This window comes from Pediculus humanus, genomic scaffold (genome assembly GCF_000006295.1).
Source record: "Pediculus humanus corporis 1103172107737 genomic scaffold, whole genome shotgun sequence".
NCBI classification, from domain to species: Eukaryota; Metazoa; Arthropoda; class Insecta; order Psocodea; family Pediculidae; genus Pediculus; species Pediculus humanus.
This window is the reverse complement of record NW_002987340.1, coordinates 403,163-429,053: the sequence shown is the minus strand read 5'-3', so window position 1 is coordinate 429,053 and position 25,891 is coordinate 403,163. Positions and strand designations below refer to the sequence as shown.

Genomic DNA, 25,891 nt, shown 5'->3' with positions numbered 1-25,891 from the left:
CTTTTTAATCGTAAAAAATTAAAACACCGCCATTAGTGTAGTTCAAATCCTCGTCGACTTTTAAAAAAAACGACAAAGCTTTTGAAAATTTCTCAATATCACACTCCAGAAGGCAATCATTATTAATTTTCCACACTAAATAAGACAGTGTTAATTTAAAATATTCAAACGATTTCAAAACGTCAAAATCTTTATCAAATACTTTTTCAATTTTCCATTCCTTGGAATCGTCAATGAGCCAGGATGCCAAAAGTTTTTTTTCCGGGCAATCGACGAACACATCGAAATTTTCCGACGATAATGTTTTTTCACTCCAGCATTTTAAATATTTTATAATATTTTTTCCTAAAATTTTCTTGAATGGTTTACAAGACAAATAAAAATCATTTTCAGGATACCAGTGTTGAAATTTGAGTAATGCGTTACACATGTACAGTGTAAAAATGTTTTTTTTTTCGGAATCAGTTTCCGAATTTTCGTGATAATCATTTAAAATATTTAGGCATTGATTTAAAAATGGCGACATTGAAATTTGTTCCGTTTTCGATTTTTCAATTAATTCACCTGAAATTTTACACGACATCAAATTTTTTAACTTTTACAATGAATAAACAATGAAAAGTATAAAAAACACCATAATTTAATAATTGAAAACAATTTTAATAAAAATAAGCGTGTACCTTGCAAGGAATTATTTTCTTTTAAACACAATTCCACTGATTTAATTATGTTTTCTATAACAACTTGTCGATGAGCTGGGGAAACCTCTAGAAAACTTAACAACCAAATATCCACTTCCCTTTTACTTTCGTTAAAAAAATTTAATGTAGACAAAATTTTACAAGAGAAAGATAAAGAATTATCTTTGGAAGAATGAAGTAAAATCGAGAGCGAAGTTTTAAATAAATCCTAATAAAAAATTTTAATAAAAATTATAAATAGTATTTTAAAAATCAAAATTTAAATATGAGAATAAAATTTGAAGTTTACCATATTGGAGGATAATAACTCGAGATCCTTTTCAGCGAATAATACTATTTCTGACTGCACATCGATAAAAGTATTCTCATCAACCATATCTTTAATTTTATTCAAACTGCTTAGTAAGTTAGATATTAAGTCAATAATTGATTCTATAGAATTTTTTTTGCATTCGATAATCATTTGAATGATTTTTAAAATGACTGGTAAAAAATTAGGTATGTCATCAGACGATAAACCAATTGAGGAATCATTACAGCATATGGTGTTCCATAATTCTACTACATTGTCGACACTTGGCAAAAACTGTAAATATAATAATTAAAAATTATAAATAATTTAAATGTTTAAATATAATAACTTTATGTAATGAATTAAATAATAAAATTATTATCAGTACAATTTAAAACTCGTACATACCTTAGAGATAAAACCGTAAACTGATTTTTTTAATCCGGTATGATCAGTTTGGAAAACTGTAATAACTCTCTGAGCAGAATCAAACATTGTCAACAACAATCTAAGAGACCACATACGAACTTGTATCGACTGAGAATTCTCAATACCAGTTTGAGCAATTCGAACTAAAGTTTTTGGTGTGCATAATGTTTTAATTACTTTAGATATAAAATTTAAAGACTGTTCACTTTCATTTAATAACAATTGAGCAACATTTAATTCTTCAATTAACTAAAAAATATCGTCCAAAAACTCTCATATAATATTCAATTTAGGATATTTTAAAAAAGCTAAACTTTTAAACAAATTATTCAATAATACTAACTCTTTTTGCAAAATCTATCGCTTCAAACCAATTTTTTGAATCCCTTGGTAAAAAAAATGGCTCTAATTTATGCAAAGTTGGACTAATTAAATCAGGACAATTTATTAGTGTTTGCAAAATTATTTCAGCTGTTTCCGAATTGCTTAATGGATCAGAAAGACTCTGAAAAAAAATGTTTTATAAATGTTTTTTCAAGACACAAAATATTAGCGAATATTAAAATTAACAAAACTACCTCAAAACTGAAAGTAATAATTGATTGTTTGTAGTGTTTGTTGTACCTAAAGATTTATCGGAAAATGCAACTCCATATTTTTTCGATGTACAAAGTAACAGTAGAAACGAATGTGCACTTTTAACTACCATTAATTTCTCTTTTTCATTTATTTCTTCCACACTGTGTTTCTTCTTAATCCCTGCAATATACTTTTTAGAGACTTGAGGCCCTTTCCAATCAAATAAATCAAATAATGATTTTACAATCTAAAAGAATGTTTTTTTTATTGCTGTTAATTACCTTTTATTTTTTTATATTTATTATAAACATAATAATATTTTTTAAAAAATCTTTATCGCATACCTGAGTATTGAAAACTTTTAATTTTAAAGATTTTGTAATTTTATCATTTTTTATAATCTTATTTTCTATTAATGAAAGAATTAAATTAATTGTTGAAGCATCGTCAAATTTCATTCCAGGGATAATCATACTTAAAAACCCTAAGAAATAAATAATTTATGATTATAGTAAACATACAATTATTTTATTTACTTAATATTTAAAAAATAAATAATTTAAGTACCTTTACTGTCCATTAATGTCTTCAATACAGTAAGATTTCCATCTACTAGAAAAGAAAGGACAAATAAAATAAAATATTTTCTAACTGATTCTTTTTCATGAGAATGAACTACTAATTCCGCTTTCGATGCTAGAGACGGTGAAAATAAATTTAAAACTTCACAAGCAAATGATGAGTGTAAAGTCACCATCTCAGTAAGTAGTTTTAAAGCAACCTCAAAAAAAAATCGAATAAAATAAAAATATTGTAAATTTTTATAGAGTAATTCATATCATAATTTTTTAATTATTCAGATCAGTTTATTTTGACTTACCTTTTTATGTTTGTTTGTATTCATAGCTAATAAGGATTGTATTATTGGAAAATGTGTACTAAGAATAGAATTAGCTGCTTCCATGCATTGTTGATAATACTTTGAATCTGAAGAATGAAATCTAAAATTATAAAAAAAATTTCATTACTGTGACTTTTAATTAATAAGTAAAAAAATAGACTATTGTACCAAATTATTATTAATAAATTAATTCAGAACGATTAAAGTTTAAAACCGATTAGAAATTAAATAACTATTTAAACAACTAGTTTTATAAATTTAAAAATGAAATATTACATGTGATAATATTAATAAGTAATAACTGCAAAAAAAAATTATATTTTAAATTTAAATAACCTTAAAAAAATTAAACTGACTGCTTCATATACAAGTAGAGCAGTAGTCAAATCTCCTGTGGCAGTACCATCCATTAATGATAGTATTTCTGATAAAGAACCTCCTTTACTCATATATTCATAAATTAAATCTTCATCATTTCGAGCGGCAGAAATAAATTTTTTAAGACCTGCATTAAAAATATTAAATTAAAATTAAAAACGAATGTATTTATTACAAAAAAAAACAAAGAAAATACGAAGCGTTCTATACTTTTTAAAGCTTCACTCCCTTTTAACTCTTTTCTAAATAATTCAGTACAAAAATATTTAGCTTTTTTTGCTTTAACTCCTTCTTCACTATCATCCATTTTGGAAGGTAATTCAAAAAATTAAATGTACAAACGTTAATTTGTTAAATTTGTAAAATTATTAGTAAAAATAATCCTTTATTCACATTAAATTATTAATTATTAATTTATTAATCGAATTCATTTTTTTTAATAAACACTCACGAATACAAAATTAAAAAAAAAAAAACGAGACATTTTAAAAAAAATGCACGTGTTTAATTTTAACGTGGAAGTAGAATGCGCGGTAACGTGTTAGAATTACGATAACTTTTAAAATTATGACTGACTATATAAATTAACCTGGATTAGATAGACATAATATTAAATTAAGTTTAAATGGAAGAATGATTTAGTATTTTTGTATTGAGTATTATTGCATATTTTTTTTAAAGGAATGCAAAGAATACCTAATTTAAAAGTTGAATATAAATAATTTTTAAATAATCACTTCAATATATAAAATAAAATTAAGGAAAAAATAATAATTCTAGTTATTTTAAATTAACAATTATTATATATATTTTAATGCAACAAATAAAGCGTTTTTTTAAAATAATACTAATTTTAAAAGGTTTTTTTTGAAATTCCTTCATTTACAAAACTTTAAGATTCTAAATTGAATAAATAATGTGAAAAATATAAAATATTTTATGCACAATACATATCTCATTCAAAAATTATTTAACATTTTAGTAATAAATATTTGCTTATTAATGATTTAACATCTATTTTTAAATACAAAAAAATAAATAAAGCACCAGAAATATTTTATTCTGAATGTTGTGTTGTTTGAGCTAATTGTTTTAACTGTTTTAAAACTGTATCGAGCAACTTTTTTTTGTCTCTTTCACTTTTTTTTAATACAGAAAACAAATTTTTATTGTCAGTCAGTTTTTCTAATATTATTATAGCTGTGTTTGGATTTATATGGCTGTATTTACTATTTTCCTGTCCATAATCGTGAAAGTAAGCTGACCAGTCCCAAGCCATTAACAAATCTAACAGTTGTCTAAGTTCAGCAAAATATTTTAGCAATACTCCTTCTTCTAATCCAGGAACTGGATCTGATGCTGCAAATTGTTCACATTGAATAGTATCCAAATTTATTTGTTGTAATGCACCCATTGTCAATTGTTTAACATTATCGGAAAGTATAAATCCCATTAAAGACTTTGCTATGTGTTCACAAGCTGCTTTACAAGATTCTTGAGCTACATGAACGGGAACATTTGTAAATGATGAAAAAATGCTTTGCAGAAAAGCGATTAAATCAGTTATGAAGTTAGATGCATATCCCTGAGGTTCTACAAGTGACCAATTATAATTTTCAAGCTCCAAAAATTCATCAATTTTTTCTTTTAATTTTAAAGATATTTGTTTCTCAGCATCATTTTTTGCAACATGAAACATTGCTTGCTTTCTTACAGCAATATTTTCTTCCCTTTGACACCCTGTCAAAGTACAAATAAATTCATCGAGAAAAATTGCTGCTTTTTCTAAATAACCTATGTCAATAATTATTTGAACAACCTGCAAGAGGCCTAAACCAGGTTTCCTGAATAATGAAAGCAAGCTACCACTAAAAGTCCTGGTTAACAACAAAGTTGTTGATTTAATAACCATATCATTGTTAGTGGCTTGACTAATATGAAGATCTTCAGAAAATTTTAAACAAGCATTAATATACTTTTTTACTTGGTTATACACATTTGGAACCATTTGAGAAAAGGGTAATTTTCTAGGAAATTTTAAATTATTCGCTGTATCATCTTGAAAAGGAAAAGATTCCATTATTTTGTCATATTCCACTTGATTGGATATTTGAATAGGAGAAAAAGTTTCCTCATCCAGAATTTCTCTAAAAATCATAACCCATCTTTGCATTAAAACTTCATTATAATGATCCCTCATCTCATGTAATAAATCATATAATTGGTTAACAGAATAACCATAATTTCGTAAAGTAGTGCTGAAGAGCATAATTAGATCTTTGATTTTTAACATAAGAGCAGCATCTGTGCAATAAGCCGAATTAGTCCTTAAAGCATTCACAACTTTGGATATACCCATATTCCAGACATCGTCTAAATAAATTCTATTAACTAAAGTTCCTGCAGTATTCAATATATGGTCTTCAATTACAAAAAAGCCAACAACGGAATGAATATAATTTTTATACCCAATTATGTTTTCATGCATATTGGTGGGAGGTTGAAGAACAAGTCTTGCTTGCTGTTGTCTTTGATTACGATAATAACTAATGAATGTATCTTTGGCATTTGAAACAGTATAAATATGAAGGCACCTATAAACTGGAGAAAAATCAATCAGGTCTTGGGCACTAAGATCTTCTTCACTATCAAATGCATTCTCATAAGCTTTTCCAGGGCCAGCTGAAAAAATTAATAAAAAAATTTTTTGAAATAAATTTTTATGTTATTTTTAAATAAGCATTACATCATAACTTTATTAAATTGCGATACTTACCCAATCTGTGATTAATATTTTCTTCTTTATTATTTGTTTTGCTATGATCAGATATTTGTTCTAATGTATGTCTCATGGCAACTTCTCCAATTTTCTGTGAAAATTTTCTGATATTTTCTAAAAAATCTTTTAGGTCACCCATTGCAGCATCTTTAATGCTATCTCGCAAGTGAGGAATGCTTTCTCTTATTTTTATAGAAAATCTGTAATTGGCAATTCTGGGAAGATGAACTTGTTCTAATTGATCAAGTGTTTTAAGTGCTGGATAAAACCTTTTTTCTTTCATTTGTTTTTGTAATTTTATATAAGTAGTCAAAACTGGCAGACAAAGAGTTAAATTTTGAATAGCTGCTGCAATATATTTTTGCGTTTTTCTAGCCTTGACTAATTCCATTCCTTTTTCAATTACACGGGATGCAGAATTTTGAAGTTGCTTATCAATGTCAATCAATTCTTCATTAAGTTTATGTACTTGTGTTTTTAATTGAAAGAGTTTTATTATTGATTCAATAAACCCTTGATAATGGTAATTACACATTCTTTCTATATCTTTATCATGACTTTTAATCCGGGCTTCTAAATTTTCCATAAATTTTTCATGATCATCACCTTCGTAAACCGAACGAAAAGTTGGAGCCCAATATTCATCTACACCTTCCAAATCCACTAAAAAATGTTCTAGACGTTGAGTTTTATCGAAGGAAATATCCATTGTGATTGCAAAAAAATAACTATATAAGTAAAATAAAACTCTAAAGATGGTATAAATCCTTAGAATACTTTTATGATTAATAAATATTTAAACAAATTTTTTATAAAACATAATATTAATCAAAATTCCGTGACACTAACATAAACTAAAATTGTCGCACACCCACTAAATTAAATTTTAGGTCTTATTACCAACCTTCAATTAATAAAATTTTTTTTTAAGCCACAAAATTTATTATTTTTTTTTAGATGATTAAAATTTATTACAAAATTGTAAAAAATCAATTTTTTACACCATAATGTGGTAATTAATTGAATGTACTTAAAAATTTTCCTCAGTAAATATTTTAAAATTTAATTTTTAAATTATTAAATGAAATTACAAATGTGAAGTGTGATTGTGATATTGGTTGTCTCATAATTAATAGTATTTTCATTTTATTTAATTAAATGCTACAAAAAAATTTAAAAATTTCTATTTTTTTAAATGTTTATCAACAGCTGAAGATATACTTATAATTTGTCAATTTTTATTTTGAAAAGAAAACAGTAGCAAAGGCAAAATGAGCACAACAATAAAATAATAATGAAAACATTATTAACAAAGTTATAATTTCATAAAAATTGAAACACGAATTCAATAATAATATGTTATCTGTAAATAAAACACTTTTTTAGTTTACTTCCTTCATGCTTGGAAAAATTGTTTTTCGAACATTGGTCCTAATATAAATTGATCGATAAAAAAATTATGCATTTAAAAAATTTTATAAAACATATCATATCTGAAAGATCATTTAATTATTTAAAAGAGCATTACAAAGTTTACAAATATTTTAATTATTTTGCTGTTTTTTTAAATATAAGCGATTAAAAAAATACAAGATCACAAAATATATATCAAGCACAACTAAAAAAATAAAGCAATAAAGTAAACAAAATAATAGTCTGTAAACAATTGTATGTATCTAATGTGTGCATATTTGAAATGAAAAGTAACAATGTACAAAGCAAATAATTATTCTTAAATTAATTACAAATTATTTTGTATTAATAAAAAAAAAAACATGTTTTGTTCAATATTATATATTTTAACTATTATCTGTTATTTCCTCATTATTCTCATTATCTAAAAATTCTACATGTGTAAAAGGAAAATGTCCATATTTTCCATTTAATTCTCCCTCCCATTGACCATTTATATTCATTTTTGTAACAGTGATAGTATCTCCAATTTCTAATTTTAGAGCAGTTTTGTCATAAGCATTTGGCACTCTAGCTTGTTTAACTCTAGCTAATGCAGGAAGTTTTCTTTGAATATTTGCTTTTTTCGAGGGCTCAGAAGGTACGGCAACTAAATTCCCACTGCCAGAACTTGGTCTATGGCCATCAGTTATGTAAGGTTGATTTTCTTCATATCTTTGAATATAAGGTACAGGAATGGAACCTGTTTTTCCTAAACTATTTCTAGCAGTCCACCATTGGTCCTCATCTTTTGATACTATTAATAAAACTTCTCCTTTTTTAAAAGGCAAATCATCTGGATCATTTCCATCAAAATCATATTTTGCTATAACTTTTTCAACTCTTTTAGGAGCTGGCTTTATAAGAGGAGTTGTATCTAAGTAGTGTAGTTTATAAAATGTAAGCAGACTAGGTAAATCAGGAAACTTTTGGTCTCCTATTCTGTATATTGTTTGCTCTCCTTGTTGAATTTTATTTATAATATAATGGCTAACTTTACTGTCTTCTCTAACACATAAGACATAATCACCAGATATAGATATTGAATCTCTAATTAAAAAAACTCCACCTTCTTTTTCACTCATTAATAAATCGGTGGCATCTTGCCTTGACATTTGGCCAAAGTACCAACTTGTTCGATCAAATGGATCAAATGTTGAAGCCATTTTAAAATGTAAACATGAAGTTTTTTTCTACAATTCCTAAAAAAAAAAAAAAAAAACCAAAAAATGAAATATTTATTACAATGAATACAAATATAAAATTTTAAAAAATTTTATTTGTTTTTTGCAACAAGACGATTCTAATAAGGTTAAAATTCTTTTCAGAACCTCTGATTATGAAGATTTTCAAAAAAAAAAAAAAAAAAATTCTCAATATATGCATATAGAGACAGGCAAAAAAATAAGGCAAGTAAATAATGATAAATGGTGAAAAGTGCAGAATTGTTTTCATAACTATTGACTGATGCAAGATATTTTTAAATTTGAAAAGCTGTAAATTTTGTATAAAATTTGTTTACATACTACTTTTATAAATTCAAATTTAAATAAATACTTTTGCAAATATCAAATTCAAATAAACTCTTGAATATATAATTTTATAAATAATAATAAAATTCACCAAATATAATAACTTTATGTGTATCTTGTTTTAAGGGAATAATTTGAAAATAAAATTCAAAAACTTACTTTTTTAAAAGTACTGCTGAAATCACTTAATTTTTACATAATTGAAATGATTATTTAAATTGAACATTAATTTATAGGTTTAACATAAAACCACGTAAGGGGTAGGAATATATTAATTTTGTTTAATAACTCCTCCCAACATCATAACTCAATGCGGTTTTTCCCTTAAAAGTTAAAGACTAATTTTTGCAAACTTTATAATTGATGTTTGTACAATAAAAGTAACGAAAAATTTTTAGAAATATTTTTTATCATGGTATTATAAATGCGACTCTACTCTTATCGCACTTGTAACCCATTAACTACAATTAAATGCTTCAATAAAAATCAACTAATGCTACCATTAAATATACATTTGTACCAACTAAAAAATAAAACAACACTGAACAAATTAATTATATCACCGTATATATATTTAATTACTCGAAAATGTGACTATTGTTTTATTTGCTTTCAAAAATATAAAATAAATATTTTTTCAGCACTAAATAATTTATTTTTTTCAAGTTGCTTTGAAAAGGTACAGTATAGCCATATTTTATGAATACATCTCTATGATAAGTTTGATATTATTAATTACTAATGGACTTCGTGAATGCTAGCAAAATATTTAAAATTTTTACAATAGCATATTTTCTTAAATATGCTGAACCGGTATTCGCTTTAAAATTTTTACATTATAGCGAATCGAGAAAAATAATAAGAAAGCTTTGTTAACATTTAAATTATTATTTGTAATAAATATTAAATATATGTAGTATTACATGTAGTCGAAAGTTAAATTACTGTGAATAAGATAAATAATTTGACAACCATTTGAGAGTGACGTGGCTAGTGTTTTTTATTTAGGAAATTACTTTACGCCTCCAAAATTTATATACGTTAGTACATTTTCTTGTTAAATAAAAACAAATAAATTAATTTTTTTCATCTTTTTAAATGACTAAATTTGATAATAAGTGTTATTTATAAATAAATTGTTTACTACTACAGGTGAATAATGAAAATCAAAGGGATAGATCGTACGGCAAATATTGCCTGGTCGCCTCAACATCAATATCCAATTTATTTAGCTGTTGGAACAGCAGCACAGCAATTGGACGCCTCTTTTAGCACTACCGCGGCACTAGAATTATTTAGCCTGAATCTCAATGACCCAGGATACGACTTGGGATTAAGAACATCGGTTCAAAGTGAACATCGTTTTCATAAGTTAGCATGGGGTACACAAGGAACCATTGTAGGTGGTTGTGATGGTGGAGTGTTACAAATTTATAATGCTAATAAATTACTTAATGGAGAAACAGGTTTAATGTCTCAACAAAACAAACATAAAGGTTCTGTAAGAGCTTTAGATTTCAATTCATTTCAAAACAATTTACTTGCATCTGCTGCTTCCGAGTCTGAAATATATATCTGGGATTTAAATAATCCTACAACTCCGATGACTCCTGGTTCCAAATGTCAACCATTGGAAGATATTACTTGTGTTGCTTGGAATAAGCAAGTTCAACATATTTTAGGATCTGTTTTTCCCACCAAATGTGTAGTTTGGGATTTAAGAAAAAATGATCCAATCATAAAATTAACTGACAATACAGTTAAAACAAAATGGCATGTCGTTGCTTGGAATCCCGATATTGCAACACAATTATGCTTAGGTTCTGAAGATGATCAAAATTCAGTAATACAATTATGGGATTTAAGATTTGCAACATCTGCTCTCAAAGTTTTTGATAATCATCAAAGAGGAGTTTTGTCAATTTCTTGGTGCCATCAAGATACAGATATGTTATTAAGTTGTGGTAGAGATAATAAAATAATTTGTTGGAATCCTAGTAATAATTCTCCAGGTAAAATGCTTTATTTACTTTTAAACAAATTAAATTATAATATTATAATATTATCACATAAAAAAATATTCAAGAGTTGCACAATGAAAATAATAATATTTTATTCTTTTTAAATGCTGTAAAGTAGTTTTCGAATTAAACATTAAAAAATCGCCTATGATAAGTTATTATATTTTGGGTTTATAAATTCAAATACTTAAAAATTATTCAATTAATTAACTACCAGTAGTTTGACAACTAATTCATTTTTATCTAATAATGTTACAAATGTTATAAGTAAAAATTAAATTTAAAATTTTTAGGAATGGATATTAATTGTGAGTTTATTTTGACAAATCAATGGAATTTTGAAGTGTCATGGTGTCCCAGAAATCCTGCAATTTTTGCTAATAGCAGTTTTGATGGTCACATTAGTATTTATTCATTATTGGGTGGACCGCAACAAGTTCAAACAAGCAATAAAATAGCTGACTCTTTTCCTGGAATGGAGCTTTATGCACAAGCTCCCATCGGGCAAACACACTCTGCTCCAATTCAGCTCAAAAAACCTCCTAAGTGGTTAAAAAAACCTGTCGGTGCTAAATTTGGTGTGAGTAATAATAATAAAGAACACTTAATATTTCTTTTTAAAAAAAAAAAATAAAGTTCCTGAAGTAATTTTTAATTTTATTTTCTTTTAAAATATGTAGTTTGGTGGCGTTTTAGTATCTTTTGAAAATGATGCGAGCACAAATTCTGAAATGCCTATACCAAGATTAGTTCATATAAATCAAATTATTACCGAGGAGAAACTTGTCTCTAGATCTTCTCAATTAGAATCTGCACTTCAAAGTGGTCAACTCATTGAGTTTTGCCAAAATAAAGTCATGAATAGCAATTCGGATCATGAAAAATTGCTTTGGCAATTTTTAGGAGCTTATTTTGAAGCATCTCCCAGATCAGTGTTTTTAAATTTATTAGGATTTCAAGGAGATGAAATAGATAAAAAGCTATCATCTGCATGTAATAATGTCAACGAAGAAGATTCAAGTGAAATTTCAAAAATTACCAATAAATTATCGGAACTTAATAAAAATGTAAGTATTTGTCATTTTTCATTATTGAACTGATATTTTTTGTTAAACAAATTGTACTTGAATACCAAACTTTTTTTTAAAAGTAAATTTATGACTGCTTGGGTTTTTTAACCACAGTCTTTTAAAGTAGTTCGAAAGAAATAACTTAAAAATGAATTGAAAAATAGATTTAAAAAAAATAGTTTTTTAGAAATTAGACCATAAAGTTTCTTTATATCACAAAATATTGATTCTTTTAATCATTTTTTTGTTTTGATAATTTATTTTTGTTTTTCTAGACTGATTCTGCAAATGAGTTAGATGATTTTGATAATATTGGAAATTCTCAAAATTTCAGCTTGGTAATTTTTTTTTTTTTTTTATTTAAATTTTATTTGAGTAATTTTTTATTTTAATTTTTTTTCTCTTTTGTTGATTGAAAAATTGATTTTTTAGGATAATGGTTTATTGAATGTGGAACAAAAAGTATCGAGTTGTAATGATATTAGTTCAGCAAATAATTTTAAAATTTCAGCTGGAGATGATATTGATGGTTTGATTTGTCAAGCTCTTCTATTAGGAAAATTGGAAGCTGCTGTACATTTATGTATACAAAGCAATAGAATGGCTGATGCAATCATTTTGGCCATGACGGGAGGTAGCGAGCTTTTGGCTAAAACTCAATACATTTATTTTCAGGTATGAATTTTAATTATTTAATTACCATAATTCTTAGTGTAGAACAGAACAATTATAAACAAACTCTTTTTTCCAAGTTTAAAATACTTAACATTATTATTAAAAAGTTTATAGATGGGTTATTGTTATTCAAAAGTTTTTTTCAATTCAACACTTTTGTTTTAAAATTAAAATCTTTTTTTTTTTTTTTATTTTAATTCAAGAAAAATAAGGGGCATCTTTCAACTCTAATATCTGCTGTTGTCACTGAAGATTGGTCGCAGGTTATAAAAAATTGTAATATTGAAAGTTGGAAAGAGGCTCTTGTTGCCGTTATTACTCATGCAAATGATCAAGAATTCACCGTTTTGTGTGAGACACTTGGTGAGAGATTAGAAAACGAAAACAAAAACAATTTGAATGAAAAAGCTGAATTGTGTTATATTTGTGCTGGTAATATTAGCAAAGTCGCCACGTCTTGGTTAAGAAGAGAGAAAACATCTACACCTGATAGTTTACAGGTACAATTTTATATATAATATAGAGTTTTATGAAAAAAAAATGTTGACTATTAAAGTTGAAAAAATATTTATCATTACAAAATTTAGTTATATCTAAAGTACTGAAAATTATTGAATGACATTTTCGCAGGAACTAGTTGAGCTTATAATGATTTTGAAAAGAGCCATGGAGATGCAAGGCATTCATGTGGAAATTTCCGGGAGACTAGCAAACTTGCTCACCAATTATGCTGGTATTTTAATATCTCAAGGAAATATTGAAGCAGCTCTTTCTTATTTACAAGATTCTAATGAGGAATCAATAGTAGAACTCAGAGACAGATTAAACGGTTCTCTCGGACGAAGTTACAAGGTTAATTTTAAATAATTTTTCTCACCGTGAAAATTTAAATTTACTTTATCGTTAATAAGGTATACTTTTTTTTTTTTTTTTAACAGTACGCATCGTCGTCTCAAAAACCAACATCTAGTCAAGGACAAATAAAGAGAACCAGAGCGATTTCAGGTGGATTTTATCCTCCTCCTGGAGTTCAGGAAGAGGCTATTACTGCTGCTCCTATCTCTCAGCATAATTTTAATTTAAATCCCTTGCAATCAAATCCATCTTCTATTCCTAACAGTTTTTCGGGTACTCCTTTTGTTCCGGTTCCGCCAATGGCTCCAACTTCAATGTCGAATATGACTCACACACCGATTCCTCCTCCAGCTAGAGCGTACCCTTCGCCTAGTCCAGGACCAGGTAATTTTAAAATATCATTTAAAATGCAACAAAGTGTATAAAGTTTTTTTTTTTTTTTTTTTTTAAAATAATTTTATTTTTATAGGTGGTTTAGCAACTCGTGCGAAACATGTTTTAGATCCATCCGTTCAATCAGCCACTTCTCACTCAAATTATTATCCCCAAACTCAATATCAAACTCCAATTTTCACTCCCCAATCATCATCTATGTCTAACCCAAATTATAATTTGAATAATACGGGATATCCGTTAGAGGCTTTTAATCCACCAATGTCCAATCCTACGCCACCTCCATCTATGAATTTGTCAAAAACTACAAGTGTGCCCCAGCCTCCAGGTTGGAACGATCCGCCGATCGTTGATTCCAGTAAAAGTTTTGTAAGTTTACATTTTTATTTTATTTAAATTTATACAAACATAATCAATAATTTTAATTTTAATAAAAATTGCAAAGTATACTTGCATTTAAGAAAAATAATTATTAAAAAAAAAAAAAAAATACATAATTCGTCCATTAGTAATCTAAAATATTGGGATAAATTTAGTTTTTTTAATTTTTAATTTTATCTGCTTTTTTGCATAATAATTTCATTTGTTTAAAAATTTTCCCTTTCTGAAAAATGTTCGTATTTTATTTAGTCTTATGGATCTGTCTGTGAAATATCGGCCGAACATGCAGGTACAAGAAAATGGAAATCCGTCATGTTAAGAAGTAAACCGGTACTCGGGGGGGATTTTTTGTCTATTTTTTTTTTTTTTTTTTTTTTTTTGGACGTTTTTCAGTTTGATTGATTTTTACAGAAAAAAAAAAAAAAAAAAGAATTATAGGACTTAAATGACAGTTCATATAATTATTTATTAATTTTTTTTTTTTTTTTTTTTTTACTTAAAAAGAAATGATTTAATTAATAATAAATAAATTTATTTATTTTTTTTTTTTTTACAGCCGAAAGCCAATGATTTTGTACAACAGAATCCAATTACTCAACCTCTACTCGGTGGTGGCCCAGCAGGAGATTTATCCGTAAACGGTCAGTTTTATCCGACTCCGTATCCAACTTCGTATAATCAAGTTCCGCAACCGCCTGCAATGTCGGGACAGTATCAGGTTAATCAATCGTTGCCCTATCCCCAGTCGACCACAATGCCGCAACCTAATTTGCCAAAAGGAAACTCACAAAAAATAGTCGAGCCTGAACCGATAAAAAAACCCATTCCTGACGAGCATTTAATACTACAAAGTGTTTTCGATAATCTGAGAATCAAGTGCACGACAGCTGCTAATAATCCGGTATTTTTTTTATTATAAAATCTGTTGAAAGACAAACGGATGACAGTAATGGTCGTTTATTTACAAATTTTACTTTTTGTTTCTTTAAGCAATCCAAGAGAAAATTAGAAGAAGTTTCAAAGAAATTAGAAGTTCTTTACGATGGCCTACGAGAAGGACGATTATCGGCTAATACGCTTCAAGCTTTACACGTCATGGCTCAATACGTGCAAAACGGAGATTATACCAACGGTCTCATGTTGCACACACAAGTCGTGTCGGGTCCAGATTTTTCTCAAATAGCAGGGTTCATGCCGGGGATTAAGGTGTTGTTACAATCTGCGCTTCAGCTTCAAGTTTACCTTTAGTTTTAAAAAAAAAAAAAAAATATAAAATTTAAAATAGTAATTGGGACGTAAAAATATTATGCTTAAATTTAAGCATACCGAGTTTAAGTGCAATTAATGTGCTAATAAAATGATATAATTGTATAAAAGTAACACAAAATGGGGAGGCAGGGATATTTAATAATAGTATTCCCCGAAAAAAAAAAAAAAAAAAAAAAAAAAAAAAAAGTTATTTTATTTTACTAATAATAAATGTGAATAAAAAATATTATCATTTGTGAATTTTATTTAAATAATTACATAGATAATAATAATTCATTAATTATTTTTAAACTATTAAATTTTATATATTTTTATATTAATGTTATTTTAAATTAAAAAAAAAAAAACAAAATACCTGTTACGTTTACATTATCTGATAAAATATTTTCAATAATAATAAAAATAATAAATTTAATTTTAAAATAATTAAAATTTCAATTTAAGGTATATCATTTTAAATGTATAGCATTAAACAGGGAGGGATCCTGGATTTTCAAAACTAGTCATTTTATTTTTACTTACATAGTTAAAAATTTTTAAATGTCTATAAAAACTATTTAATTACACAAAACTTGTTAAAAGTCTAAAATTTCAGTCCAGATAATTTTTCCTACATAAAATAAGATTTAAATTAGTTTTTTATAACCGATAATTAAAATGGATATTATTTATAATAACCTTATTTGAAAGACAACGTTAAAAATTTGAAATTTTCATTATGAGACATTTTATTATTATTATTATTATTATTATTAGCAATGATATTATTACTTAACAGCAATTAAAATAGTTATTATATAGTATTTGAAAATAACAAACTTTGCAAAAATTAACGGTTATTGATATACCGTCGTTAAACGTTAACAAAATTAAATTGATTAAGATCCCAATTTTTTTTTTTTAAATTAAATTTAAATTTAATTCTATACATTCCAAAAATATTTTTAAATAAGGTATAATTTTCTATTAAATTATTTTTACCGGATGTCGATAAATTTATTTTTTTTAAATGTTGGTAATAAAAAGAAATGAAAAAAAAATAAAAATGGTTGTATTGATAAATTCTTACTAAAAATATTCTGGTTTGTATTAAAAAATGAATCATATTTTTTAATAATTTTCACTCAAAATTTTAAAAAAAGAAATTATTAAAATGAGTAGGAATATAATTATTTTAATTATTTCATTTAAAATTTTAATTTGACCAATTTCATTTTTAAAAAAAAAAGAAAAAGAAAAAAATTATGAGACGACGGTTTTTAATTGATTATAATTAAATTAAATTGATTAAAGATGAAAAAGAAAAAAAATTTTTTTTTTTTTTTTTCGATTTAAATATAAATTGAGTAAAAATTAATTAATTTAATTAAATTCGATTTTTCACGATTAATACACATAAATTAAAATTTTTTTTTTTTTTTTTAGATTATTACACAAACTGGCGGCTGTTGACGTAAGAAAAGTTTTATTTAATTAATTTTCAAATGAATCAATCCGGCGGCGGGGAAGAACCTTTAAAAATAATTGCAGCTAAAATTGGTGCCTTGTTAGCCATTGGCTCCGTATCGTTTTTTTGCGGTGTCATACCTTATTATTCGATAAGAGCGTTCAAAAATCGATTTCCCACGTCTATCGCACAAAAAATAACATCAGGATTTATTTGTTTTAGCGGTGGTACACTTTTAGGAGTTACTTTCCTTCATTTGATGCCAGAAGTAAGGGAACGTATATCTTATTTGCAAGAAAAACATAACGTACTAGCTTTTCCGGAAAATCTTCCTCTGAGCGACATAATTGCCATGTCTGGATTTTTCGGAGTTTATTTATTAGATGAATTATTACACATGTGCATCGAATGGTATTCCCTTCGCCTAAAAAGAAAAAAAGCGTTCAAGGCAAACAACGTTAAATGCGGTTCGAAAAAAGTATGCTCACAATTACCCCACGAAGTGAGTGTTTTTTCTTTGGATAATCATGAAAATAGCAAGCATCAATTTTCTAACAGTAGAAGGAGTAATCATCATGCTGTTTCAGCTCCGATATGTATTTGTCAATCTAAAACCGTTGCGAATGACGTTACGGAAGAAAAAGAATTGATATGTATTATACAAGAGACTAATAATAGTGATGCTAAGGGTAGCGGTATAGTTCTCAACAGAGCCGAACATGCATCGAACGTGCATTGCTTTAGCTCTCACGCAATGTCACCAGTATCGGGTCTTATAACGATTGCTGCTCTTTCTTTTCACGATATATTCGAGGGTATTGCAATCGGCATAGAACAAGATCTCAATTCAATTCTTTTTTTATATTTATCAATCGCATCCCATAAATACGCCATAGCTTTTTGCATAGGAATGGATTTAGTCGTGGCGGGTTCTCGTTTGAAAATGATAGTTCTTTCGATGATGGTATTTAGTTTGGTATCACCGGTCGGTGTTATTATCGGTACCGTTGTCGTCGCAGAAAATACATTACGTGAAAAATACGAAATTGATTCACCTGCTAGCGTCATCATGCAAGGTATTGCCGGTGGCACTCTAATATATATTGTTTGTTTTGAAGTTTTGCAACGAGAAGTCACGGACACGCATAAAAAAGGAATACAAAACGTCATGTTTGTAATTTTTGGATTTCTCGTTACGTTAGGATTTAAAATATTAACAGGACATTCTCATCCGTGACCCCATCCCCCCCTCCCCCCCCAAAAAAAAAAAAAGTATTAATTAAAACCTGTAAACCAGTAGTATTATCTCAATAATATTATTTTATCAAAATGAATAAAATTTCATTTTTCAATGTTAATATATATATAATATTATTATTATTATTTTTAATCGTCGTGACGTAATATTTTTTATATTTAACTTACGAATGAATGAATTCATTAAATGAAAACGCGTTAAACGTTTTTATTATTGCAGGTAATAAAAATTAAACAATGATTTAGTATTTAAACGCGACAAAAACAATTTTAACAAAAATTTATTTATATAAATAGTTTGTTAGTTTTTGTGCAGGTTCGTGCTTGTGATTGTTTACGTATTATTTTTACGGATCATTTAATTTTTATATATATATATTTGTCTCTAACAAATATATTTTTTTTTTTTTAATGTTTTCCAACGTACAAATTTATTATTACATTAATAAGTTATGTTGACAAATAATAAATAAGGTAAATAAAAAAATTAATTTAATTATTCGGTTTGGAAAATATTTAACGTAACAAAAAGGTTTTTTAATTTTTTTTTTTTATGTGAGAAACCTTTTTTATAAAATTCATAATCATCTTTAAAACATTGTCTTTCATAAAAGATTTTTTTTTTTTTTTAATTTTACAAAGACTAATTAACCATAAAAAAAAAAAAAAATAAAAAGAAAATTTTATATAAAAATGTTAGAAGAAAATACTTTTTTCACATTTTCTTTTTTTTTTCTCTCTCTCTCTCTCTAAAAAACAAAAAATTAGAGTTTAAACAACATGTAACAAACAAAACAAAAAAAAAACATAAAAAGAAAATCAGTTAAATAAATTTTGTTGTAGGTAGAGAAAATAAATGTAAAAAAGTGGAAAAGACAAAAGGAGGGGGAGGGGGAGGGGGAGGAGAGAAAAAAAATTACTTTTCAAATGTTATTTATGAGGAAATAAAACTTTTGAGTTTTTTTTATATTTTTTTATTTTTTTCGGAGGGAGGGGAGGGGAGATCTGGTTGATTCTTTTATTATTTATTTATTTCATTTCATTTTTTTATTTTATTAAAAACATTTAAACCTTTTTTTTAATTAAATAATAATAATAATATTAATTTTTAAGCGTGTAACAAAAATTGTATAATTTTTTAACTCTTTAAATTTTTTTTTTTTTTTAAGTGCCCCCCCCCCAAAAAAAAAAAAGAAAATTTAAAACAATATTTATTATCCTCCTTATCATTTCTTATCACATTTTATTAAAAACGTTATATTATATCCTGTCAAAAAAAATTTTCACGAATAAAATTGAAAAAAAAAAAAAAAACAGAAACAATTTTCTTTTAAATGTTTTATTTAAAACGCATGCGTTTGCATACGCACAATTACATTTTACCATATTGATTATTATTATTATTATTATTATTATTATTATTATTATCGGAAAATAAGGTTTATTATTTTGTGAAAAAAAAAAAAATTGATTTAAAAAATTTTCCAATTTTTTCATGTTAGAATCAAAAAAAAAAAAAAAAAAAAAGAAAATTTTTTGTTGTTGTTGTTGTATTACTAGTCTCATGAGATTGTGTAGAAAAAAAATAAAGTTCAAAATGATGAACTTTCCAGAAGGAAAAGTGAGAGAATGATAAAAAAAAAAAAAAAAAATTCATTATTTATTTATTGAGTCTCTCTCTCTCTCTGGGTTGTCTGCTTTTTACAAGAAAAACCAAATTTTTACAACAAGTTTTTCTCTTTCTCGGAAAACTATAAAAAATTTTATTTTTTACTCCTTTATATTTTTTTTTTTTTTTATCCTAACATAGTAAAACATTTAGTGACGCGTTTATTATTATTATTATTATTAATAAAATTAATTCGTAATGATATAAAAATTAAAAACAAACGACAAACGACGGTTGTAAAAAAAAAGAAAGAAAACTTTTCTTTTTTTTTTTTGATTAATTTATTATTTAATACATCAGCAGTGCGGGAAATTAACTCGGGTCACGAAATCATGAATCTTATTTTTTTTTTTCATAAAAAAAATCAAGAAAATCAATAATAATTTAACAGCAATAATAATAATAATAATAATTTATTTATTTATTTGCGTTAACATTTATTGTGATGCGAAAAAAAAAAATAAACTCACCTTTTACAAATTAAAAAAAAAGAAGAAGGAAAACACGTTATTGAAACTAAACAATTATCATTATTATTTTTAGAAAAATAAAATTTATGAAGGAAATAGTTAAATGCAGACATAAAAAATTATTTTTTATAAAAAAAAAGAGAAAAATCAACATAAATGACATGTGTTTCATTTATTTTTTTTTACGACGGTTAAAAAAAAAAAAAAAAAAAAAAAAACTTTCTCTGGAATCAATCTTTTAGTCTAGCACGTAATAAAAATTGATGTCCTTTTTTTTTAAAACTTTTTAATTCATTTATTTATTTTTTAACCCTGAAACGTTAGACTAACGTGTGCGTGTGTGTGCGTGTGCGTGTAACCGACATCCGGAATAGATTTAAAATGTGTAAACCAAATTAACGATCGATGTCGGCTAACGGATGTGTCGGTTGTTATTTATTTATAAACTTATGAAAAAAATTTTTATTTGTTATTGTTTACGAAGCAGAAGACGCAAAACGACGCGTTTTACCGAACCGAGTATCGTTCGCGTGTGTAAATAAGAAAAAATTTTCTTTTAAGATTCGGTTATAAAATTAGGTGACCTAATATTTCAAAAAAAAAAACAAAACCGTTTTTTTTCGACCAGACGAAAGCAGTAGAAAAAAAAAAAACTCGATCGTGGAATTCGATCAATCGAATATCGAATGAAAAAAAGAATGAAAAAATTATCCCCATAGCGGATTGAATCGGCGGTGAAAACGGCGGCGCAAAGAATCCGACCACTCGAATGACAATGAAATCTTTACGCTTTAGCATTTGATGCCGGTGTTTCGCGGTGTCGGTTTATCTTTTTACACACACTTATAGAAATTTTCCGATTCGATTTTATATTAATAAAAACATACATATATAGTTATCACGTGATTTTATTTATTTATTTATTTATTTATGTAATTCGTGTTTGTCGCGGGATTTTTTTTTTTTTATTTTCTAATGCAAAAAAATTTGTGATAACGGATATACGAAAAAAAAAAAATTTAATGTAAGTTTAATTTTTAATATTTTTTATAGTGAATATTATATATATTTCTCGAGAAAAATAACAAGTTCCTCCTACATCCCCCACCCTCCCCACCTTACTCCCTCTTTTCTCATTTTTTTTCGTCGAATTTTCCGACAAATTTTAACGGTTTTTTTTTAACTTGTAAATTCGTAACCGGAAATAGAAGGAAAAAAAAAAAACATTTTAATGTTGACTTTGTGTTTTTCACTCGCTTAAATTTTTTTTTTTTTTTTTTTTTTTTATATTCAAATTTTTCTTCGAGAATATTTTTAATCATTTCCAATAATAATAATGATAATAAATTACAAGACGGTTTTTTAAAAAACGTTAAAATCATATTAAAAAAAAAATTACGAAAAGTAATTTGTCTGTAATTAATTATTCATTACACTTCGTGATAATATTTAAATATTCCATCTGTATATAAAAAAAAAGGAGAAAACGTAATGATAATAATAATAATTATAATAATAATGATTTACGTGTAAAGAAAAATTTTGATTGTTAACTATTTATTAAATTTCAATTATTTCTATTGTTAAACGTGGAAAATTAATGACGATGAAAAATTTATTTATTTATTTATTTATTTATCATCGTAAATTATTTTCCACGTATGGAAAATTCAAATAGGAAAAATTAAAATTTATTGTTATGTAAAAAACCATAAGTCAAATAATAATAATAATAATAGAAAAACGAATGAAATTTTCCTTTTTCTTCACACAGTCAGTCAGTCATATTGACGCCATTTTGACGAATGTTTTTTTTTTTCTTATGCGACAAAAACTTTTCTTAATTTTGTTTTTAATAAATAATAATAATAATAATAATAATAATAATAATAATAATAATAATTATCGAATTATACTTATGTAAGAGGTCGGTAAAATAAAAAAAAAAAAATTTTCATTTTATTAGTAATGTTTTTCCGGGGTTTCGTTAGGAAAAGTGTAGGCGGTCATAAATTTATTTAGTTATTGAAATTCAATAAAATAAATTTTTAATATTCATTTTCCCAATTTATTTTTTACCATTCATCAAAAAAAAAAAAAGCAATAAAACTGAAATGGAAAAGGATGAGAAAAAAGGTCAAAGGTTAAAACTTATACCATAATCAAAATTATTATTATTAATATAATTTTTTTTTTTTTTTTTTTGAAATATAATTCTGACACTTTACATGATGAATTCTATAAAAAAAAAAATTACTAACGCTTAATTTATAAAATTATTATTATTATTATTTTATAACGACGTAAAATATTATTATTATTATTATTAGTTTTCGAATAACGAATTCCGGTTAAAAAAAATAATAAAAATCATTTTTACATTTATTGGCAAACTTTATATACATATTTTTTTTTCTCATTTCCTTTATTTCACCCCCCGTCCCGGTCCCTGTCTCTGCCCCCTCTCCTAGCCCCTTCCGAAAAAAAAAGTTAATAAATTATTAAAGTAAGCAAACGTTAAAAAAAAAAAAAAAAAAAACGGTTGGAAATAAAGGCAAGAAATTTATTCTCGTGAGATTATTTTTGTACACGATCGGAGAGAAAAACAAAAAAAAAAAAAAACTTTTAAAACTAACTTTTTTCTTTTTTTTTTTTTTTTATTTACGATTCAACAAACAGAAGCAGAAGAAAAAAAAATAAGGATAAAAAAAAAAGAAATTTTTCCGTTTTTCGAATTTTTTTTTTCGTTTTTAATTAGTTCTAAACCGTTTAACGTAATTTTAAATAATATAATATAATAAAAAACCGTTAAAATGATGACGTCAATAACCGTCGTCTGGTCCTTCTCTCTGAATATTACGTAACATCCGCGTTTGTTTTTTATATTATTACGTAATTAATTATACATTATAAATCCTTTTAAATAATACCGACCCCCGAATCAATATATATATTTGAAAAATTCAAAGTTTTAACGAACTTTCAAATAATAATAATAATAATAATAATAATAATAATAATAATACTTGAGAAAATTGAAGGAAAAGAAAATGAAAGGAAAAAAAAAAAAAAAGAAAACGAAGGAAAACATAAATAATTGGAATTTAATTTTGGACGATTCTTTCGGTATTTTCACGGCACGTTTTCCACTTTTTCATTTTTTTTTTTTTTTTTTTATTTATTTTCCATTTATTATTTTTATGTTCCCCCTCCTCTCTCCCCTTCCCTCCCATCACTCCACCCCCTCCCCTCTCCATTTATTTTTTTAATAATAATTTAAAAAAAAAAAATTTATTTATTAATTTATTTTCTTGTACGTTTATTAGAAAAGTGTTTGAAGGTTGTCGCCGCGTTTGGAAAATACAAATAATTTTGTTTAAACAAAATAATAATAATAATAATAATAATTAAATGTGTTTTGTTGTTAGAAACAATTCATGTAAAAACCGAGATAAGTTTTTCCGAGTTAAAATATATATTTATTTGTTAGTAAGAAAAACCATTAAAGGTCGTTTCCTTTTTCAGGTCAGGTAGATGAATGGTTTTTGTGGTTTTTTTTTTTTTATTCTAAATTTTTACTCATTTCTAAAAAAAAAAAAAAAAAATTATTGACCTCAGATTAAATTTTCTTTAAAAGCAGAAGACAAAAATATATAATGTATTTATTTTACTTTATATTGTTATTATTATTATTAAAAATTTTCTTTTTTTTTTATCGATGACGCCATAATTAATTTATATAATTTTTTTTTTTTTTTACATTGAGGCTAACGTTTGTTTGGTTTTACGACAATAACGATTACATACTATTATTATTATTATTATTAGTATTTTTCCGATGATTTCCGGTAAAAAATTATTCGCGGGAAAATTTAAAAAAAAAAAAAAAATTAAAGTTTTTTATCAAGTTATGTAATTTGAATTTGACCCATTAAAAAATTTTTTTTTTTTTTTGGGTTAAGCTCGGAAAATTTTTATAAATTTTCCTTTAAATTGGATTCGAAATGAAAATTTTTTTTTTGTTAATCACGTGATTACTATTTATTTAATGTCTGTATTATTACACGTGTGACAACAAACAACCCAAAAACGTTACGTCATTTTTTTTCAAAAAATTTATTAATAACGTTTTTTTTTCGGGGGAAAATTTTTTTTTTTTATTGGAAACCAATAAAATAATAATAATAATAATAATAATAATAATAATAATAATAATATAATTTTTTAAAAGGATTATTATTATTATTATTTTTTATTAAAAAAAAAACTTTGAAGTTAAGAATTTTTTTTTTTTTAACGTAACTCACCTTGATCGTTACGGAAGAAGAAGAAGAGAGAAAAAATAACATAAAAAAAAAAGAAAAGCGTGGAAAACTGCAAGGAAAAGCTTTTATGACGAGTGGCAACGACCTGGCAAATTTACTTTACGACATTTTTTGACTTTAGCTAAGCTTTATACTCAAAAGTTATATTCAACTTTTTTTTAACCTTTAACCTCTGACTTTTAAAAGGCAAAAACTTGATTTTTTTACTTATTTAGCCTTCCCGAAATTTAATAAATTTTTTTTTTTTAAACCCGAAATAATATATGTACGATACCTTTACGGTTTCTACCTTTAATTGTTTATTTTATCCTTAACAATAATAATAAACAATTACAAGGTCAAACGAATTTCATTCCTTTTTCGTCCTCGTTGAACAAAATTCGCACAAGTTTGAACTTGTTTAATAAACGAAAAATTTTTTTTTCTTTTTCCAGGAAAAATTTAAATTTAAAAGAATATTAATTTTAAAATAAACGAGTTAAAATGAGTGATAGCTTATTTAGTTCTCCTGCTAAAAGCTTAGGAGATAGAAGTGTGGGTGATCCAAATTCTCTAACGGATTCTGAAATCACAGAATCCGAATCTGAAGTGTTTGAATTGACATCTGAAGTACCTGGAATTCCAGATCAGACCGTTGTTGATGGTTGGGTTAAATTTAGAGACAATAAAAGGGTGAGTGTTTTTATTATTATTATTATTATTTATAATTAACACGAAAATATTCAAAAATTTAATTAAAAATAAATTTTTTATTTGTACGCAAAATAAATTTAAAAGGTTTTCTTTTTTTTGTTGTTGTTGCTGTTGCGGTTTTAAGCCGAGGAGCATGCAGTAAATTTTTTCAAGTTAATAATAATAATAATAATAATAATAAAATATATATTTATTGCAACATGGTATAAATCATCATTATGAGTTTATATAAACGCCATTTTTATTTTTTTTTTAAAATTACCCTTTTGAACTATAATTAATAATTTTTAATTAAATAAAGGAAAGATATATAATTATTTGAA

General features: G+C 25.5%; 6 protein-coding genes across 6 annotated transcripts; 3 read left to right on the top strand and 3 right to left on the bottom strand.

Moving 5' to 3' along the window:
- Positions 1-4: 4 nt before the first annotated feature.
- On the bottom strand, positions 5-3,587 carry Phum_PHUM332590 (uncharacterized protein; the record flags this gene model as incomplete). Its single annotated transcript, XM_002427555.1, has 11 exons — positions 5-564; positions 681-909; positions 991-1,287; positions 1,402-1,671; positions 1,766-1,925; positions 2,001-2,248; positions 2,346-2,485; positions 2,569-2,782; positions 2,882-3,002; positions 3,239-3,407; positions 3,491-3,587. 11 exons carry the CDS (start codon positions 3,585-3,587, stop codon positions 5-7), a joined length of 2,505 nt encoding a protein of 834 aa, XP_002427600.1.
- Positions 3,588-4,337: 750 nt separating this feature from the next.
- On the bottom strand, positions 4,338-6,768 carry Phum_PHUM332580 (exocyst complex component, putative; the record flags this gene model as incomplete). Its single annotated transcript, XM_002427554.1, has 2 exons — positions 4,338-5,962; positions 6,057-6,768. The coding sequence occupies 2 exons, from the start codon at positions 6,766-6,768 to the stop codon at positions 4,338-4,340; spliced, it is 2,337 nt and encodes a 778-aa protein (XP_002427599.1).
- Positions 6,769-7,653: 885 nt separating this feature from the next.
- On the bottom strand, positions 7,654-8,677 carry Phum_PHUM332570 (Adapter molecule Crk, putative; the record flags this gene model as incomplete). Its single annotated transcript, XM_002427553.1, has 2 exons — positions 7,654-7,677; positions 7,910-8,677. 2 exons carry the CDS (start codon positions 8,675-8,677, stop codon positions 7,654-7,656), a joined length of 792 nt encoding a protein of 263 aa, XP_002427598.1.
- A 1,525-nt stretch (positions 8,678-10,202) lies between these two features.
- Phum_PHUM332560 (uncharacterized protein) lies at positions 10,203-15,686 on the top strand (the record flags this gene model as incomplete). The annotated part of the gene is made up of 12 exons (XM_002427552.1): positions 10,203-11,055; positions 11,358-11,644; positions 11,745-12,131; positions 12,428-12,472; positions 12,567-12,809; positions 13,013-13,309; positions 13,366-13,407; positions 13,440-13,661; positions 13,748-14,081; positions 14,143-14,426; positions 14,995-15,339; positions 15,429-15,686. 12 exons carry the CDS (start codon positions 10,203-10,205, stop codon positions 15,684-15,686), a joined length of 3,597 nt encoding a protein of 1,198 aa, XP_002427597.1.
- A 1,505-nt stretch (positions 15,687-17,191) lies between these two features.
- Phum_PHUM332550 (zinc/iron transporter, putative) lies at positions 17,192-18,391 on the top strand (the record flags this gene model as incomplete). Its single annotated transcript, XM_002427551.1, has 2 exons — positions 17,192-17,553; positions 17,662-18,391. The coding sequence occupies 2 exons, from the start codon at positions 17,192-17,194 to the stop codon at positions 18,389-18,391; spliced, it is 1,092 nt and encodes a 363-aa protein (XP_002427596.1).
- A 6,967-nt stretch (positions 18,392-25,358) lies between these two features.
- On the top strand, positions 25,359-25,710 carry Phum_PHUM332540 (uncharacterized protein; the record flags this gene model as incomplete). The annotated part of the gene is made up of 2 exons (XM_002427550.1): positions 25,359-25,547; positions 25,693-25,710. The coding sequence occupies 2 exons, from the start codon at positions 25,359-25,361 to the stop codon at positions 25,708-25,710; spliced, it is 207 nt and encodes a 68-aa protein (XP_002427595.1).
- Positions 25,711-25,891: the final 181 nt, after the last annotated feature.